The following is a 19561-nucleotide window of genomic DNA, read 5'->3' on the forward strand; positions in this document are numbered from 1 at the left end:
CACTCTGGGCACAGGCAAACCACCCACACATACACAAACCCGAAGATCACAGTGAAATATCACATTATGGCCAGAAGTTGGGGACTTAGCAGGAATAAATTCTTTGAAACACACCTTGGTTTAATAGTTCATAAGGACAAATGAAGGCAGGCCTGGTGGCACATTCCTATAATTGCTGTATTTAGGAGGCCGAGGCAGGAAAATCACAAGTGCAAGATGAGTCTTTATTTAAAAAAACAATAGCAACAGAAAAAAAAAATCACTTGACTAGTCCATTAGAAGTTAAAGAAATTGGGGCTGGAGAGATGGCTCAGTGGTTAAGAGCACAGGCTGCTATTCCAGAGGTCCTGAGTTCAATTCCCAGCAACCACATGGTGGCTCACAACCATCTGTAATGAGATCTGGCATGCAGGCAGAACACTGTATACATAATAAAAAAATAAATCTTAAAAAAAAAAGTTAAAGAAATTGAATGAATTCATGGTTTAAAACTTTCCTACAAAGTTCATTTGCAAAATCTCTCAAATAGAAGAAATAATATGAATTGTACCCACAAATGTCCAGAAAAGAGGAATGGATTTCACATGAGTTTAGTTGCCCTTGGAGGTCAGAAGAAGGCACTGGATCCCTGGAGCTAGAATTATAGGCAGTTGTGAGCCACCCCATGTCAGTGCTGGGAACTGAACTCAGGTCCTCTCCAAGAGGGTGGAATGCTCTAATCACGGAGCCATCTCTGTAGCCTCAAAGCTTTACTTTCCCCTATGTGTATATGGGTGTGAATTTGGGTAGGTGCGCTTGCATACAGATGCCTTTGGAAGACAGAGCATTGAATTCGCTGGAACTGAAGCTGCTGGTGATTATGAACACATATGTAGGTGCTGGTACCTGAACTCAGATCCTCGGATGAACACCAGCTCGCTAACGACTGAGCCATCTTTCCAGCCCAGCCTAATTCATGATGCTTACTAACACTAAAGGTATTTCATGCAAACTAGATTATTTAGAAAACAGTAGCAAATCAAATTGAACAATGTGGATAAAGGATAATGGGTTCAGGGTAAAGTACTTGTTCAGCATGCTCAAAGCTTTGCATCCTATCCCCAGCAAAACACACACACATGATTGAGATAAGTGACTGGTAGGAGGGGTACAGATCCTTGATTTGTACTATCCCCTGGTTTCTGTCATGTAAGAATTTCCACCATGACCAGGTTCAGACTCCCAGGGTGAAGTCACTGAACCTGGAGTTGGAAATATATAGACCCTGGCTCTCAGGAACTGAGATGATTCAGTTCCAACACATAATGACCAGTATTGTCACTAATCCCAACAATGCAAGATGGAGTCAACGTTTAGTCAGCATTCATTAAAACAAGGAATGCAGTTCAGCACAATAACAAACTAAAGAAGACATTTGTCACAGCGGCGCATGCCAGTAATGCCAGTTCTAGAGGCAGAAGTAGGAGGATCTCTGCAAGTTTGGCACTGGCCTGACCAACATAGTGAGACCCATGTTTAAAAGAGCGGGGGATGGGGGAGATGGCTCAGTAAGTGGAATATTTGTAGCACAGGCGTGAGGGTGCATGTCTGAGTTACACTCAGACCTGGGGCCAGAGGTAGACAGATCCCAGGTGTCTCGGGGTAGCTGTTCTAGCTGAACAACAGATGCCAGGTTCAGTGAGAGACCCTGTCTCAAAAATAAGGTGAAGAAGTAGCTGAGGAGCGCAGCCTGATCTCACACATACACACCATACCTGCGCGCACGCGCGCACGCACACACACACACACACACACACACACACACACACACACACACACAATACCAAGAAAGGCAAAGACAAAACTTTGTAATATTTGTTTTTTTCTGTTTAAGAATTTATTTTCAAGGTAAGTTAATTTTTATGATGGTAAAACAGCCGGATGTATAATCTCCCACCCAGCTGTCATCCAGCCACTCTGAAGCAGCAAGGTGCTTTGCATGTCCACTGCTGCCACAGGAGCCCTGGAAATCAGAGTCTGTTTGAAGATACAGAAAGTTTCACTAGCCTAGATATTCTTTGTCACTTCTCTTACCAATTCAGTATGTTTTACACTTTTCTTTGGGTATTGAATTCTAAACACTGTAGTCTAGATGGACCTTCAACTCAAGCAATTTTCTTGCCTCAAGAGGCCCGAGCCTGAGATAAGGTAGTTGCAACTACCAGACCTAGGAAAGTATACTCTTGCGTGTTGAGAACAATAAACATTGCCCTTCTGTGAGGAGTAAATCAGGGCAGAGCACATGAAACTTTGACGTTAAGCCTTGGCCTCAGTTACAAGCACTCAGATTCCGTCCAGTACTCCCAATACTGATATTGGGAAGACAGTTCTTTTCAAGGGTTTATGGTAAACTCTCACAGCCAGATACATCAGATGGGAGTGAAAGACTTCAGATTGTTCATCAGAGCTTAAATCTGCTGAACTAGGATTTCATCATACTATCAAGCAATGTAATTTAAGAATGCTTTACACTTCACACAGTTAATTCCACCCCAGCTGATGCTCTGTGTTGGGGATTGCCTGTCCCCCTGGATCATTGCTGGCTTATTTGCAGATGCTGGACCACCCCTCCCCATGAGCACTGCTTGCTCATACAGTGCTTAGGAGTAAATGCTGCGTGTGGCCAGTAACTCAGAGAGAGGAGAGTGAAATTCTCCCAGCTAATGCAGAACAAGTCTTCTGAGTTGTGTAAATCTGTGTAACTGGTTCATAAGTTTTACCCCCCACACAGTTAAGTGTGTTTGGTGCCTTGTACTGGAGCTGCCTTTTCATGATGGCGCCTCTTACTCATATTCTAGTAGGCAAATGGGATAAAGACCCAATTCTCCACTCTTTGGTGGCTACTTTTTGGCCAAGAAGCCTATCTTTTTTCTTTATTTAGTTCCTAACTTTTTCCTAGGTGCTGGGGTAGAACCAGGGCCTCGTGCATGGTGGACAAGAGCTCTACCACTGAGCTACTTCCCAGCCACTGACTCCTTTAAAATCTTTGTATCGACTGCTAGGGCTGGAGAGATGGCTCAGCGGTTAAGAGCACTTGTTTTTGTGAAGGACTTGATTTGGTTCCCAGTACCCACAAGGGAGTTCACAACCGTTTTTGTGCCCCCTTTTTGGACACCAGACATGCAAGTGATGCACATGCTTGCATGCAGGCAAAACACTCATGCACATAAAAATAAACAAATCCTAAAAGAAAAACTTTAAAAAAAATCTTTGTAATCAATCCTAGCATTTTACTTGACATGTAGGTTCGGTGCACATTATGATGATGGGTGGACAAATGGAGGGGTTCTGAGGAGTCCTCATTCTCTGAGGTTTTCGTCAGAGAATACAGAAAGTTTCACTAGCCTAGATATTCTTTGTCACTTCTCTTACCAATTCAGTATGTTTTACACTTTTCTTTGGGTATTGAATTCTAAACACTGTAGTCTAGATGGACCTTCAACTCAAGCAATTTTCTTGCCTCAAGAGGCCCGAGCCTGAGATAAGGTAGTTGCAACTACCAGACCTAGGAAAGTATACTCTGGTGAGAGACTCACATGTTTACCAATGGAACAGCAGTCCCAAATCTAGATGTAAGTACTTGTCTGCCCACTCAAATGTTTACCAATGGAACGGCAGTCCCAATTCTAGATGTTGTAAGTACTTGTCTACCCATTACAGAGTGAGCCAGAAGACATCATTTAGCATTCTATGGAGCTTCTGAGAGGTCTCAGTGAGTCACAAAACGGGAAGAATGCCTTCTGGCAGGCCCAGTGCTACATGATAATACTGATGACAGTTATGAACATTAGTACAGTCTGTCTGCCCTTCTGCTGTTAGTATCATACAAAACGATGGGTTTCCTTGCTTTCATGTGCATATGTGATGTACTTAGCTTATATTTTATGTTTTTTGTGTCCTGTTTGTTTGTGCAACTTCAGTATGTACAGATGTTGAGATCCATGTGTAAAACTGGGCCTGGTGGTACAGGCCTGTAACCCCCACTACTCAGGCCAAGGCTAGAGGATCAGAAGTTCAAGGTTGGCCTGAGCAACCTAGTGAGACTTTGTCTCAAAGGGGGGAGGGGCGCTGGAGAGGTGGCTTAGTGGTGAAGTTGCTGTTCCTCCAGCACCAACATCAAGCCTCCTACAACTTCCTGGAACTCCAGCTTGAAAATCTGCTGTTCTTTTCTGGCCTCTGTGAGCACCCACATACATGTGCGTACACTTACACAGACATATCCACGTACATAAATAAAAGTAAAACAAGTCTAGAGAGATGGGGCAGCGTTAAGAGCATTTATTGTTCTTGCAGAGGGCCCAGGTTTGGTTCTCAGCACCTACATGGTGGTGCACAACCACCCGTAACTCCAGTTCCAGGGGATTCAACTCCCTTTTTCTTTTCCTTTTTTTAAAAAGATTTATTTATTTATCATGTATACAGCATTCTGCCTGCTTGTTTGCCTGCGCACCAGAAGGGGCTACCAGATATCATGTAGATTGTACCATGTAGGTGCTGGGAATTGAACTCAGGACCTCTGGAAGAGCAGCCAATGCTCTTAACCATTGAGCCATCTCTCCAGCCCCCTTCACTCCCTTTTTCTGACCTCCTCGGCACCAAGCATGCACATAGATAACATGCAACCAAATCAGTCATAAAATAAGTCTGTAAAACTTGGAAAAAAGAAAAACAAGCTACCATATGAGTATATTTGTACCAATCTGAGGATGGTTCAGGCTCTGGAGCACCACTGTACTCCTCTAAATTACTGTAGTAGCGAGGACTTGTTGATTGCAGCTGTTTATTTGCTGTTGATTCTCACTCATCTGCTTTTCACTGTCTGATTCCCATGAGGTACGTGTTACAGTGTCATTGGAATAGGCTAGAAGGGTTTCTGAGTCTAAAAGGAATGGTAACAGCAGTTAATGTGGTCGACAACCTGTCAAAGATGGTTTGCAAGTAGGCTAAGAACAGCAGATGTTTGGCTAATTTAGAAAGCTAGACTATGCTGGGAAAATGGCTTAGGTACTGGCTGCCAAGCTTGACAGGAGTTCAATCTGAGTCCCACACGGTAGAAGGAAAGACCTGTCTTTGCCTGCAAGTAGTCTTCTGGCCTCCACAGGGGCACTGGGGCACACATGAAACAAACAAACAAACAAACAAACAAACAAAGAAATGTAATCTAAAGACAGCACCAGACTGGGAGCCAGGCATGGTGACCTACACCAGTAATCATAGCACTCAGATTGTGGAGGTAGGAGGATCACCAGTTCTAGGTTAGCCTGGGCTACATTGTCACAAACAGAAAAAAACCAGGCTGGATCAGTGCTCATTCCCAAGGATGATTAGGCTTGCTTCGTAAGACTTAAATTTCTCCTTTTGCTTGGCGGCTTTAAGAAAAGAATCGTATATTTAGGATAGCGGATATTACCATACTATCTTTCGAAATTTTTGGTTATCAAAACCATACTAAATTATTCCATAGTGCTTGGCAGCGGGAAGTTATCACTGCACATCATGAGTTTCAGTCTCAATATCCAGGACACTCGCTGTTTGCACACTGTTTGCTCTTACTCACAAAGGTGTTTTTCCATCAGGGATGGATGAATGAGATCTACAACTATGATCCAGAAACTTACCATGCAACTTTGACACACTCAGTCTTTGTCCGGCTTGAGGGTGGAACCTTAAGACTTTCAAAACCCAACAAAAACATATCCAGGAGGGCAAGCTACAATGAAACGAAGCCAGAGGTCACCTACATCAGCCAGAAAATCTACGACCTCTCAGACAGCAAGGTGAGTCTGGGTGATTCTGGAAGCTGAGCTTGAATGAGTGGAAAGCATTTGGGATCTTGATTGCTATACTGCACCCCACCCATGATGACAGCATCCCAGACAGTAACTGTGAATCACTGGGCATCCTTTGAAATGCAGCAACATTGAGTGGGCCCACAGCCTAGATTTCTATGAGCTTCCAATGCCACAGCTCCACGGACCACACCTCCAGGAGCAGGGTTCTCTGCACTCAGAATTTTGACTTTAAAAGCGGATTATACTGATTATGGCTCGGGATGCAGCTCAGCTGGTAGAGTGCCTGTACATACACAAAGCCAAGGGTTCCATCCCCAGCACCACATGTACCAGCTGTGGTGGCACAGACCTGTAATCTCAGGAGGCTAAAGCAGGAGGATCCCCATGATTTCAAGGTCAGCCTGGGCTACATAGTTTGAGGCCAGGCTGAGCTTGTCTATATTGTGAAATCGGGTTTCTACACACACCCTTAAAAAAAAAAAATTGCATTTTTAGTCTAAAAGCAATGTGTTGTGGTGCCAGGTATTGACAGAAGCTCTGTAAGATGTAAAAATTGTGCACATGCCAGTACATTTTGATAAGGTACTGTTTCTATTTTTGTAGAAAATATAAATTTTTATTGCACACAGACATAGGTTCTCTGTTCTTATAACTCAAATGAGTGGTCTTTAAGTTCCTCCACAGTAATGGAAGTATGTAAAGTAGTTGCTGTATAGATTCATCCTTGAGTTGATTCCCAGCATTGACCTGCATTTCCTGTCTAGACTGGAGATACTTTTCCCCCAGATTAAGATTCATCTAGGACCATTAATCTAGTTGGTATCCAAGCCTATTTGATAATAATCAGAGTAATGTTACTACTCTGCTACTGCTACCTAAGAATGAAAGATATTTATAGCTCTTGTGTACTTCTGAAATATGTACACTTCGGAATTTTGAGGAATAACAAGTCATTTCTAAAAATTTTGCGTTCTACAGTCAGGTTACAGACAGGTGGTAGGAGTTACTTAACTTCTAGCATTTTCGTCAAAGGCTCAGAAAGGCTAGCCTTTCTGATCCATGTAATATTGATGCACAAGGGAGACGGTCTGTGGTATGTAAATCACCATTTGCCTTTCTCCGTAGATTTATCTCGTACCTAAAAGTCTGGCTCGCAAACGAATCTGGAATAAAAAGTACCCCATTTGTATCGAGCTTGGTCGGCAAGATGACTTTATGTCCAAGGCTCAGACGGATAGGGACGCTGGTGAGGAGAAGCCACCTGCTGAGAAAGAGCTGGCGAGTGAAGACGTTAAGAAGCCACCCCAGCCTCAAGAGGGGACGAAGTCTAGCCAGAGAGACCTGACCCTGTATCTGTTTGGGAGAACTGGCCGGGAAAAAGAGGAGTGGTTTAGGAGGTTCATCCTGGCATCTAAACTGAAGTCAGACCTCAAGAAGCTGCCTGGGGTTTCTGGAAGTAAATCAGGTAATAGCGTTTGTGCTAAGTGGGTATGTGTTTGAAGGGCTTGTGGGAAGAGGAGGAGGGAGTGGCCGGCAGCAGCCCACCTTCAGTTCATTACTCTCCACCACCCCAAGTGTGTTGTCATGACATGTGTACCTTCTACAGTAACCGCTACCCCCCCCGCCCTTGGTACTGAGTCATTTTTCCAGTGATGGTCCATTTGTGGGTATATGTGGTTAGCCTGTAGTGGCATCCGGAACTCTTGTTTATTGGTGAAATTATTAAGGCCACTCCACATAGTTAAAAGGAGATTTATTTAATGGCGTAACTTACAAATTAAGGGATAGGTAGGTCGCGGGGTCTGGGGAAGGTGTATCGCAGTCCATTAGTGTTCTCTGGAGCTCTGCTTGGCCCACCTTCACCGTCCAGGGTCCCAGAACAGAGAGAGAGCACTGGCCCATCCAGATCTCAGGTCTCCAGGTGCCTCCCTTGGCCCCGCCTTGTAGGCGTGACAGTTGCCAAAGTCTCAGTGGGGGTTGGAACTTCCAGATCAAAGCTGGAATGGCTACCCACCACACTCTCTTGGTATCCTCATGAAAGCAGCTACAGGAGACCCTTGTCTGAAGAAAATGGTAAGAGCAGAGCATGGTAGTGCACACCTTTAATCTCAAGACTAGGGAGTCAGGCAGGTGGATCTCTGTGAGTCTGAAGCTAGCCTAGTTTACAGAGCATGGTGGTACACACCTTTAATCGCAGGACTAGGGAGTCAGGCAGGTGGATCTCTGTGAGTCTGAAGCTAGCCTAGTTTACATAGTGAATCCCAGGCCAGCCAGAGCTACTTAGTGAGATCCCCGCCTCTGCCACCCGAGTGCTGGCATTAAAGGCGTGTGCCACCATGCCCAGCTGTATTTGGTTATTTTTAATGACTTGCACTTCTGACACAACACAGTCAATAGTAAGAGCCAGGAGTGTGGAAGGCCTTGGTACCCACCGTACACTGAAATCAGGCAAGCCTCCACTCTCACACCATCAGTACCTTGATTAGCCTGAGTTACCTTAAACCACTGTGAGTTGAGTGAAGACTGTACTGTATTTCAAAGCCACTGCCCAGCTGCTGGACGATTTACATACTACAGACCGTCTCCCTTGTGTATCAATATTACACGTATCAGAAAGGTTCTGACCCTTTGACTAAAATGATGGAAATTAATGTATGAACAGCCACTGCCCAACTGGCTTGTTCTCAGCCCACAAGGTGATACCGGTGCTCAGTCTCCAAGACCAGGCACCTCTGTAAATAACACATGACGGAAGAAGTCTTGCTGGCTGGCTCAGGCCTGTCCTCTCTCTCAGGGATGCCATCACTTAGAGACATAGGTTTCATTGGCAACTCACGGTGCACGTTCTGACCCAGGAGACCCAAGCAAGGATGGAGATTCCAAATTTTAGCACTCAGGTCTAGTTTAGTTAGAAGTAGCTGCAGGAGGAAGAGAACCCGGAGAGAGCGGAAAGCCATGAGCTCCCCAGCACGGTTCCAGTGTGATGTTCCCAAGAGGCAGCCATGAAGTCTACAGTGGTGACAGCTCCTGTGCTCTGTCCCACCCTAAGCGAAGACGCTGCCCCATGGCAGGGGACAATAGCCATGCTATAGTCGGGTTTTCCTCTCCTGACCTTGAATAGGGGGAGGAGTATTCTTGGCTCTGTCTTTTTTTTTTTTGGTTTTTCGAGACAGGGTTTCTCTGTGTAGTTTTGTGCCTTTCCTGGAACTCACTTGGTAGCCCAGGCTGGCCTCGAACTCACAGAGATCCACCTGGCTCTGCCTCCCGAGTGCTGGGATTAAAGGCGTGTGCCACCACCGCCCGGCATGGCTCTGTCTTTTAAAATGGTTTTTTATTCATTAACTAAACTCTAGAGTTTATTTTGATTACTGCATTTTCTCTTCTTCTAAATTCCAATCCAGGATACCACATTGCATTTAGGTTTTATAAAAAAAAAAAAAAAAAATAGTGTGGGTGGGGATATAGCATCATTCTGACATTTAAAATAATGTTAAACTTTGAAGTGGTTTGAGAATGATGAAAGATTATAAAAAATTTGAGTTCTAGGTAAAACTTGAGGTAGTCAGTCCTGGAAAGAACCTAACTAAAAAAACAAAACAAAACAAAACACCCAAGTTAAAGTAGCCTTCCCAAGTGTTTGTACAAGCAGAGAGAGCGCCATTCAGATGGCTGGAAATGGGCAAACACCACCTGACCGTCTTGATCTTTACCTGTCTGTCCTTGCTCACATAGACACCTGAGCAAATCGATTGGTGTCAGCACTTGATGCTTAAAACCCTCGGTTGCAACATGATGAACTGAACCTGGGGTCACGCTCCAGGCACTTGACGGTCAGGCTCCTGCCCTTTCCTCCACCCACACTTCCTTTGTGTGTCTTCATGGGACTTCTCTGAATCTTGCTTCTTCGTGGGCTGTTCTCTGTCTAGAGCGTTCTTCCGCTAGGCCAAGGAAAATGGCAACTTTTTCCTCAAAAGATAGTGCAGGTGTCCCTGGTGGATGTCTGTGCCCGGGCAGCAGCCTCTGGCAATGCTGGTTACAGGCAGTTGTGACTTACCTTCCCATGGGTCTGACGTCAAGGGCAACGATTCTGCCTGGTTCTCCTGGTTAGCATGGAATAGGTCCAGAGAAGGTATGTGATGAGTGATCTGTTGAATGAAAGATGGCATCTTTGAAATGCCCTGAGCTGTGGATGAACAATTCATTAGCTTCCTGCCCACCCTCCGTTTACTCTGTTAACATTCACAGGCCCTCCTTGACTGGAGGGTACATTGGCGCTGTGTTTTATGCTTTCCTAAAAGATCACTGGGAGCAAAGAAAAAAATAGCCATCTGGCATACTGTGCTGCCCCCATTCCAAAACTACCTCAAAGCAAAAAAAAAAACCATTCTAAAAATCATCTAATGTTAGAGCAGAAAGTATTCTTTAGGGTAAAGATTTTTAAAAATCATATGGTGGCATTTAAGGCATGGGTGTTTTGTTTATTCCTGACCTTTTTTTCCACCTGTGTTAATAGCTCTCACTTCTCACCCCAGGGCTTTTGCCCACCCACAGCAGACACGGCAGTCCTTCAGGGCACCTGACCCATAGCCGAAGCAGCAGCAAAGGCAGCGTGGAGGAGATGATGTCCCAGCCCAAACAGAGGGAGCTGGTGGGCAGCGTGCGGCAGAAGGTGCTCCTGGACTACAGTGTGTACATGGGCAGGTGTGTGCCCCAGGACGAGCGAAGCCCCCACAGGAGCCCTGTGCAGAGTGCGGAGAGCAGCCCCACAGCTGGGAAGAAGGTAAAGATGCCAGGCGGGCCTTTCTGTTCTCCTTACACTCACCTTCATGTGTGAGGGATTCATGCCAGCCAGGCCCCCCCCCCCCCCCCCCCAGTCCAGGTTCCAAAGACATGGTGATGAACTAGACATGGAGAGGCCTGTGTTCAGACGCGGGAAGAATTGAAGCTGGGTTAAAGGTGATGGAGAAAGGCCCCACTACTATTTGTGTTATCTGGGTCTCTTTGAGGAGGTGGTCAGTGAGCCACAGTGATACATGCTAGAGGCACATTCCAGAAGGGCCCCCACTGTCTGCAAAAGCTCCACAGCAGGAATGCAGTTGGGATACTCAAGGGACAGCATTGAAGCCAGTGTGGCTGGGCAGCAAGCAAGGACAAGAGAGAGGTAGCAGCTGTGGAGGGTGGGCGGGGCCTCTTCAGGTCTGTTCTGAGGGAGACGGGGTGCTGGGAGGGTTTGAACAGGGAGTTCCATTGTTCTCAGCTTAAGTGACTCTCCATGGAGAAAGGCTGTGGGGAAGGGAGTGGGTGGGAAGCCGTGGAAAGGTGGGCTGAGAGGCGGGTGCTAGTGGGTGGTTGGGAGCAGAACTACCTGGTTTTGCGGATGGACAGATGTGAGGGATGTGATGCCTAGTTTTTGCACCTGACAACTGGCTCTAGGTAGGAAGGTCATGGGGTCACTGGTAGTAGAATCCAGTGTCTTCAGAGTCGTGGGTGGTCCTCCGCTCTGTCACTGCTTTTGAAGATTTAGCATGAGAACGACTTCAGAGTGTAACAAGCTGGACTTTGACTTAAGTCACTCAGAACATGATTGTTAATACACACTGCCGTAAACCAGACTTGTCTGGGCACTCTAGAATTACTCTAATCCCAAGAAAATCCTCACAAACTAGATCTCTCCTTGATGTCGATGGGGAAGCAGAGCCGAGAGAAGTTAGGTTGCTCAGGTATGCAGCTGCTGAGTAGTGGAGTGTACCTAATGTCACCTGTGGCTCTGATGCCCCTTGGACTGCTGGGACTGCCGTGCTGATGAGCTCTCTGAGGTCAGCCTGTACCAGAGGCCTCCTGCCTCTGCTGTGCCCCACCGTTTTGAGGCATAGCCCCTGCCTGCGGTTCCCCAGCCTCTTCTCATGAGTAGTCCATCGTGTTTGACCTCTTGTCAATGGCCAGACTGCTGTCTTTAATGAGGAACATGGTGCCTTCCTCTTCTGCCTCTGGCTGCCCTTTGGTTTACTTGTTCTGTGGAATCTCTTCTGTGTGGAGGTGACCGCGGACCTGACCCATGTGGCTTTGTTGGCCTCAAGCTCACTGCCTCCACACACACTCTGAATTACCAGCTCTGGTGAAAGACTTCCTCTAGGCTAGAGTAGGTGACATCCTCTCTTCTAGAAGTGTCCTAGTTGCCTGTGACAGCTCCCTCCTCCCCACGTTCTCTTTATCTAAGGACATCAGTTGTCTTGATCTCATCAGATCCAAGGAGAACAGAGAACTGTACACTACGTGGCAAGGTTGATAAAAATCTTTCTGAATGGTTTTCTCACATTAAAAATCAAAATAAAGCCGGGCAGTGATGGCACACACTTTTAATCCCAGCACGCCAGAAGCAAAGGTAGGCAGATCTCTGAGTTCGAGGCCAGCCTGGTCTACAGAGAGAGTTCTAGGACAGCCAGGGCTACACAATGAAGCCCTGTCTCAAAAAACAAAACAATAAATAAAACCAGAGCTGAGCATGGTGGCACACTATTGTAATCCTAACACTCACGAGGCCGAGTCAGGAGGATTGCCATCCTGGGTTATACAGTGAGAGCCTATCTTTAAAGAAAAACTGAAAACATAGTGCCTGGAGATGGCTCAGTGGATACAGCATTTGCTGTACAATCCGGATGACCTGAGCCCAGTACCTGGAGCCCACTTAGAAGCTCCAGCTCAAGAGAGGGGACCCTCCCCCTTATTAATTTAACGATAACTGCCATGCTCCAGGAAACCAGAGAGATAGAATTGCATAGGAATGTGTGTGGGTCACTGTCTCCGACAGGCATCTGAGGAAAGTGAGCTTGACTCCCCAAATCTGCTTGGCCTGCCTGAAGTGTGTGGGGACCATATTCTGGCTTTTGGGGGTCTGGTAGTGTGGCGTCCTTGAATAAGGTGCAGGTGTTAGCCTACTGGTCCAACACTGTGAAACAAACAACCCCAAGGTGGTTGCTTCAAATAATAGCCACTATTTGTTTTCCTCACGGATTTGTAATTTCATCAGGGGAGGCAAGGGAGGACTTCCGGCTGCTCTGCGCAGTCACCAGGGGAGGCTGGAGAATGACCCACTGCCAAGAGGAAGGGCCCTCTAGTGGAGCACAGGTAGATTCTAGTTGTGGAGTGGAGCTCAGTCAGGGCTGAAGGCTGGGGGCCTCGGTCCTTCTTCTTGTGGCCTGGGTTTCCTTCAGGCACACATTCCTAGGGAAAACAGGAAGCAGAAGGTAGACTGCTGCTGTTGATGGGGCAGTCATGGAAGCTCCTGCGTCTGGTCAAGGAGAAGGGCATAGGCCCCGCCCTTCCCAAGGGAAAGTATGATCGGTGGAAAATGAGCTCTGCCAGGGTGCTCCTGTCCCACACGGTGCTCCTGTACTACATGGTGCTCCTGTCCTACACGGTGCTCCTGTCCTGTACTACTTGGTGCTCCTGTACTACATGGTGCTCCTGTCCCACACGGTGCTCCTGTCCCACACGGTGCTCCTGTCCCACTCGGTGCTCCTGTCCCACTCGGTGCTCCTGTCCCACTCGGTGCTCCTGTCCCACACGGTGCTCCTGTCCCACATGGTGCTCCTGTCCCACACGGTGCTCCTGTACTACATGGTGCTCCTGTCCCACTCGGTGCTCCTGTCCCACTCGGTGCTCCTGTCCCACTCGGTGCTCCTGTCCCACACGGTGCTCCTGTCCCACTTGGTGCTCCTGTCCCACACGGTGCTCCTGTCCCACACGGTGCTCCTGTCCCACACGGTGCTCCTGTCCCACACGGTGCTCCTGTCCCACACGGTGCTCCTGTCCTGTACTACTTGGTGCTCCTGTCCCACACGGTGCTCCTGTCCCACACGGTGCTCCTGTCCCACACGGTACTCCTGTCCCACACGGTGCTCCTGTCCCACACGGTGCTCCTGTCCCACACGGTGCTCCTGTCCCACACGGTGCTTCTGTCCTACTGTACGAGTCAGCGGAGCTGATGCTGTGCCAATTTCATATTACTTTAGTGATTTTGATGCACCAATTTCATATTACTTTTGTGATTTGAGCAAATGATTCCCACCCCATGAAATACTAACGTGGTTCCTGCATTTCTCTGCTGGCCCTGTTCACTCCCAGACAGGCAAGTGCCTTAGTGTCTGATTTGTTGTCTGCGTGTATCATTCCATCTTCTGTTTTATCCAAAGTTTTGTGTACTGTGGTCCATTCACAAACACTTTCTGAAATCACTATATCCGTTCATAGAATTCACTCTCATCTTTTTAGACAGATCCAGAGACTCCGGTGGGTGGATGGTCTGTAGTTTAAGGTTTTCCCCAGGATTTTGCCATTTCTGGCAGTGCTGGGTGAATAACGTGAGTGTGCTTTCACATTGTTGGGGTGTCTTCAGTGCTGAAATCCTGAAAGCAGGATTCTGGGTCAGAAGGTGAATGCACATGTGCTTTGGTTAGAGACTGCCAAATTCCATCCCTAACAGTCACACCAGTGTTCATTCCTACCGGGAAGGTATGGCACTGCCCATTTCTCTGACCTCGCCAAAGGTGGACCTTTTGGATATTATCAGTGTTCATCCCTTCAGCCAAAATTAGGACATTTCCTCAAGTCCATATCACCTCCAGCATCGTAAGTCCAAAGGAGGGCCTTAAAGGGGTCAGAGACACAAAGAACCTTGGACATTTCCTCAACTTGCTCCAAATTATGTTTTCAGACTTGGCCAGCACCCAGATGTTCACCCAGGTTCACATGTCCCCTCTTTCATACAGGGGGGCTTGGGACACTTTGTTCTTTTTACCCCCACTTCCTGCCATCTCCCCTTCCTGCTCCCTCTTACACACCATAGTCAAAACGTTTCTGTCCCTGAAGGTAGGGCTCCAGAGTGTCCTGAGCACAGTCACACATTCATCTCCCTTTAAGTGATGCCCAGGGCTAAATGAGTTAGCCAGCTGGTTACAGGGTGAATAGGCCAGGGTTAGGTCTCTGGTGCTCAGGAGCTGAACCCCAGTTCAGAACACCCAGATGAACTTTCTCACAGGGACCACCAGCTCACAAATAATAACATGGAGACTTACTATTAATTATAAATGCTTGGCCTTAGCTTAGGCTTGTTCCTAACTAGTTCTCATAACTTGAATTAACCCATATTTTTAAATCTATGTTCTGGCAGGTAGTTCTTTACCTCATCTCTCTGTACTGCTCATTCTGCTTCCTCCGTGTTTGGCTGGTGACTTGCTGGCAACTCCACCTTTCTTTCTCTGAGTCCTCTCTGTCCCCAGAAGTCCCACCTAACCTCTTCCTGCCCAGCTAATGGCCATTTAGCTCTTTTTTTTTTTTTTTTTTTTTTAAAGATTTATTTATTTATTATGAATACAGCATGTATGACTGCCCGCCAGAAGAGGGCACCAGATCTCATTACAGATGGTTGTGAGCCACCATGTGGTTGCTGGGAATTGAACTCAGGACCTCTGGAAGAGCAGTCAGTGCTCTTAACCTCTGAGCCATCTCTCCAGCCCCCCATTTAGCTCTTTATTAAACCAATCACAGTGACACAGCTTCACACAGTGTAAAGGAATATTCCATAACAGACCGCAGGCTAGCATTGTGTGTGAAACAGTTCTAAACATTACTGGCAGTTAACTTACCTATAATAATTAAATACAAGATCAGAAGATTTGGTATAGAAACAACTTAAAGCTATTAAGCTGCATTTGAATTATAAAATAACACTGGTTTCTAGACGTTTAATGTCTGGTTTTAGGTGATTTAAGTCATAATTCAAAAAAATTCTTTTAAAATGTCTCCAGGTGGGATAATCTTACTTCTGGTTTATGGGTGTGTCGGGAGGTGGGGTTCAGGGGACACCCTGCAGGTTGGCTGCACACATGCCCTAAATTTGAGGCCAGGGAGTGTGTGCCTTGGAGTTGGCTGCTGGGAGACTGCCTGGGCAGGAGTGTGTACCCATCCTCCAGGTGGGAGACTGCGGTGCTCAGATGCTGTGAAGCACTTCTCTTCTTTTTCATGGGAGGGCGAGGGAGCGCTAAAGACACCCACCACAGGCAGGCTGCTCCGGGGTAGAGCCCTGCTGTCACTGTCACTCGGCTTTGTGGGTCCCCTCCCCCAGACAGGGTGTCTCTGTGTAGCCCTGGCTGTCTTGGAACTTGCTCTGTAGAGCAGGCTGGCCTCGAACTCACAGAGATCTGTCTGCCTCTGCCTCCCGAGTGCTGGGATTAAACACGTGTGCTACCACCGCCCAGCCTGAGTTCTGTTTTTGACTTAGTGTCTGTGAGCTGGGTTATAGAACGGTACCACCTGTGTGTCAGAGGATAAGAATTATGTGGACAAGAATCAGCTGGAGACCAGGAGACCTGAATCTGATAGAGGTTTCCAAGGCTGCGCTTTTCCTCTCAAAGTGGGTTTTTCAAACATGTAAAACTGGAAATGGAAAAATGCTTATTATAAATTAAAGATGTGAAGCAATGTGTCCAATTTAAAAATAAAAATTTAAAGGAGACAGGAATGCCAAGAAAAATCAGCAAGGAAAAGATTAGTTTTTATTTTGTAAGCTTTTTTACATGTGTTTAGTATATGTGTGTATACATATTAAATGTACATACGTGAATGCCATGGAAATAGGAAGCCGACTTTCTGGAATCAGTTCTGTCTTTGTACCATGTGGGTCCAGGGATTAAACTCTGGTCATAGCTGGGGATGGTGACGTACTCGGGAAACAGAGGCAGGTGAATCTCTGAGTTTGAGGCCAGTCTAGTCTACACAGTGAGTTCTGGTACAGCCAGGGTTACTAGTGAGATCCTGTCACAAAAGTAAATGAATAAATAAACAAGCAAACAAAAACTCAGGTCATCGAGCTTGGTGGCAAGTACCTTTACCTGCTGAGTCATCTCGCTGGCCCAAGAAGAGTCTTTTTAGTAAATGATGTGGGAACAGTTAAATAGCAGAAGCAGAAGCATGAACTCCTGCCTCACACTCCTTGCAGTTACCTCACAGTGGTCACAGACCTCAAGGTAAAGGATAAAACTGTAAAACACAGAACAGAACTAAATCTTGAGGTAGATGAAACCTCCTGAGCAGGGTATGGGGGTACACATCAGTAACTCTAGCACACAGGAGACTGGGAGAAGAACATGAGTTCAAGTCTGCTTAAAATAAACTAATGAAGCAAAAAGAGAAAAATAAAGGTCCTACTTAAGACCACATAAGCAAACAACCAAAGTAAAGTAAATTGGGCTGTAATGACTCGGTATCTGCCCAGGACCCCCAAGACCAAGATCTCAGCACAAAAGAGACTTATTTGCCCCCAAGGGACAGAGGGCAGGGATAAGAGACAAAGGAGATAGAGGACGAGGGAGAAGGGGAAGGGAACAAGGGAGAAGTAGAGGGGTATTTGTCCCAGAAGGACAAGGGACTGCCTCTGGATAGAGGAGACAGACATGGCCCATAGGAAAATGGTGGTTTATAAAGATACAGGGGAAAACCCCGTGTTAGAATGAGGTGTCTAATTTTAATTGGGCATGATAATTAGGTGAGCCAAAGGGGGCTCTTGATTACTGGACTTCAATACTTTGGTAGCTGGACCTTGGTGGTTAGCCTCAGGAGGAGGAAGTGGCCAAATAAGGGACTAGACCTTGGTGTCTAGCTTTAGGAGTTTGTAATCGAATGGCTTTTAGCAAGGCAGAGGGAATTGGGGAGAAGGGCAAAGCCTGCCAGAGCCATGTTTGCCATGCCCAGGCTGACTAGAGACCCTTCCTGGGCTCCATCCAAACCCAAACCTTTGGTGCTATAAACAGTACCATCAAGAGCATTGAAAGAGGGCTAGCCAGATGGCTTGGTGGGTACAGGTGCCTGCTACCAAGCCTGATGACCTGAGTTCAAACCCAGAACTCACATGGTAGAGAGACTCACTCCTATACACTAAATACAAATAGAACAAAATGTAATAAAAGCAATTTTTCAAGTTAAAAATAACAACAACAACAAAAACCAAAACAAAACAAAACAGGCACTAGAGAGATGGTTCAATGGTTAAGAGCACCTATTGCTCTCCCAGAGGCCCTGGGCTTGCTTCTCAGTACTCACATCAGGTGGCTCACAACTGCCTGTAACTCCAGCTCCAAGGGATTTGACTCTCTCTTCAGGCTCCCTAGACACCTGCACATGTGTGGCACACACTTATACAGACACATATAGATGCACAAAAATAAAAATAATTATTTTTAAAAGATAACCCACAGAGTAGGAGAAAACATTTGCAAACTGTTTCTCTAATATGGGTCTAATAACCAAAATATATAAAGGAGTTCTATGGCTCAGTATTAAGGATGTAAATAATTGAATTAAGAAATAGGTAAAGGGGACTGGAGAGATGGCTCAGCAGTTAAGAGCACTGACTGCTCTTCCAGAGGATCCAGGTTCAATTTCCAACACCCACATGGCAGCTAACAACTGTCTGTAACTCTAAGATCTGACACCCTCACACAGACATACATGCAGGCAAAACACCAATGCACATAAAATAAAAATATATTTTTTTAAAAAATAAAAAAAAGAGTAAAGGGATAGGGAGATGGCCCACTCAGTAGAAGTACCTGCTTCATGAGGACTTGAGTTTGGATTCCCCAGCACCCAGCAAAGTCAGGCATGGTGCATCTGTAACCCCTAGCTAGGGAGGGAGAGACAGGTAGATCCCCGAAGTTCAGTGGCCAGCCAGCTTAGTTTAGTTGATAAGCACTAGGTTCTATGAGAGACCATCTCAAATAATGACGTGTGAGGACTAGAGAGATGGCTGAGCATTTAAAAGTGCAGACTGCTTGTGCAGAGGACCCATTCGGTTCCCAGCACCCACGTCAGGGGATCACAGTCTGTCATTCCAGCTCCAGGGCATCTGATACACTCCTTTGGCCTCAGTAACTGTGCTCATGTGTGCTTCCCCTCCCCCCACACCATTAAGAGAGAAATCTTTATAAACTAATAAGGTAGAGAAGAGGTCAAGATTCCCATTATTGACCTCTGGGCTCCATGCACACACATGCATACACATGCACACACATGCACATGCGTACACACACCACATAGACATACATACAAAGGCGTGTGTAAAGGGGTCTAGAGTGAAAGCTCAGTTGGTAAGTGCTTGCTTGCTAACATGATGACATGAATTTGACATGGAACCCACATGAAAAAGCCAGATGTGGTGGCATGTGCCTGTAATCCCAGCCCCGAGGAGACAGACAGGTGGAGTCTCAGCTCACTGACCAGCCAGTCTAGCCTACCCAGTGTGTCTCAGGTCCCACACAGAGACCCTGTCTCAAAAAACAAGGTGGGCAGCATAAGGGACAGTATCCAGAGTAGTCCTGTGGCCTTCCTACACACACGCTTGCACACACACGAACATGAACACACAATCAATGGGTTAGGAGGCTGGAGAGATGGCTCAGCAGTCAAGAACAATGGCTGCTCTTCCAGAGGATCCGGGTTCAAGTCACAGCAACACATGGTGGCTCACAACTGTCTGTAACTCCAATCCCAGAGTATCCAAACCCTCTTCTGGCCTCTACAGGTACCAGACATGAACATGGTGCACAGACATACGTGTAGGCAAAACACTCATGTACACAAAAATAAATTTTAAAGTGGGTCAAGGATCTGGATAGGCATTTCAGTCTTTTCCCAGTGTATTAATATTTTTAAAAAGGTACTGGATCAGGGTAATA

The 19561-nt window shown here is 46.5% G+C and overlaps 1 protein-coding gene and 1 non-coding gene across 3 annotated transcripts in view; one reads left to right on the forward strand and one right to left on the reverse strand.

The window, feature by feature from the left end:
* The window catches only part of Tex2 (testis expressed 2), a 112707-nt gene that overhangs the window by 64898 nt on the left and 28248 nt on the right, over window positions 1-19561 (forward strand). For both annotated transcript variants that reach the window (XM_052755750.1, XM_052755751.1), the window contains exons 3-5: window positions 5616-5816; window positions 6957-7296; window positions 10364-10611. In XM_052755750.1, coding sequence (XP_052611710.1) covers window positions 5616-5816; window positions 6957-7296; window positions 10364-10611 — 789 coding nt within the window. The remainder of the gene's footprint in view (window positions 1-5615; window positions 5817-6956; window positions 7297-10363; window positions 10612-19561) is intronic.
* Window positions 2401-2484, reverse strand: LOC128123558 (small nucleolar RNA snR60/Z15/Z230/Z193/J17). Its single transcript, XR_008222733.1, has one exon. It is a non-coding gene; the product is annotated as a small nucleolar RNA snR60/Z15/Z230/Z193/J17 (small nucleolar RNA).

Source organism: Peromyscus californicus, unplaced genomic scaffold (genome assembly GCF_007827085.1).
Source record: "Peromyscus californicus insignis strain IS unplaced genomic scaffold, ASM782708v3 Scaffold_3__1_contigs__length_106647218, whole genome shotgun sequence".
Lineage (NCBI taxonomy): Eukaryota > Metazoa > Chordata > Mammalia > Rodentia > Cricetidae > Peromyscus > Peromyscus californicus.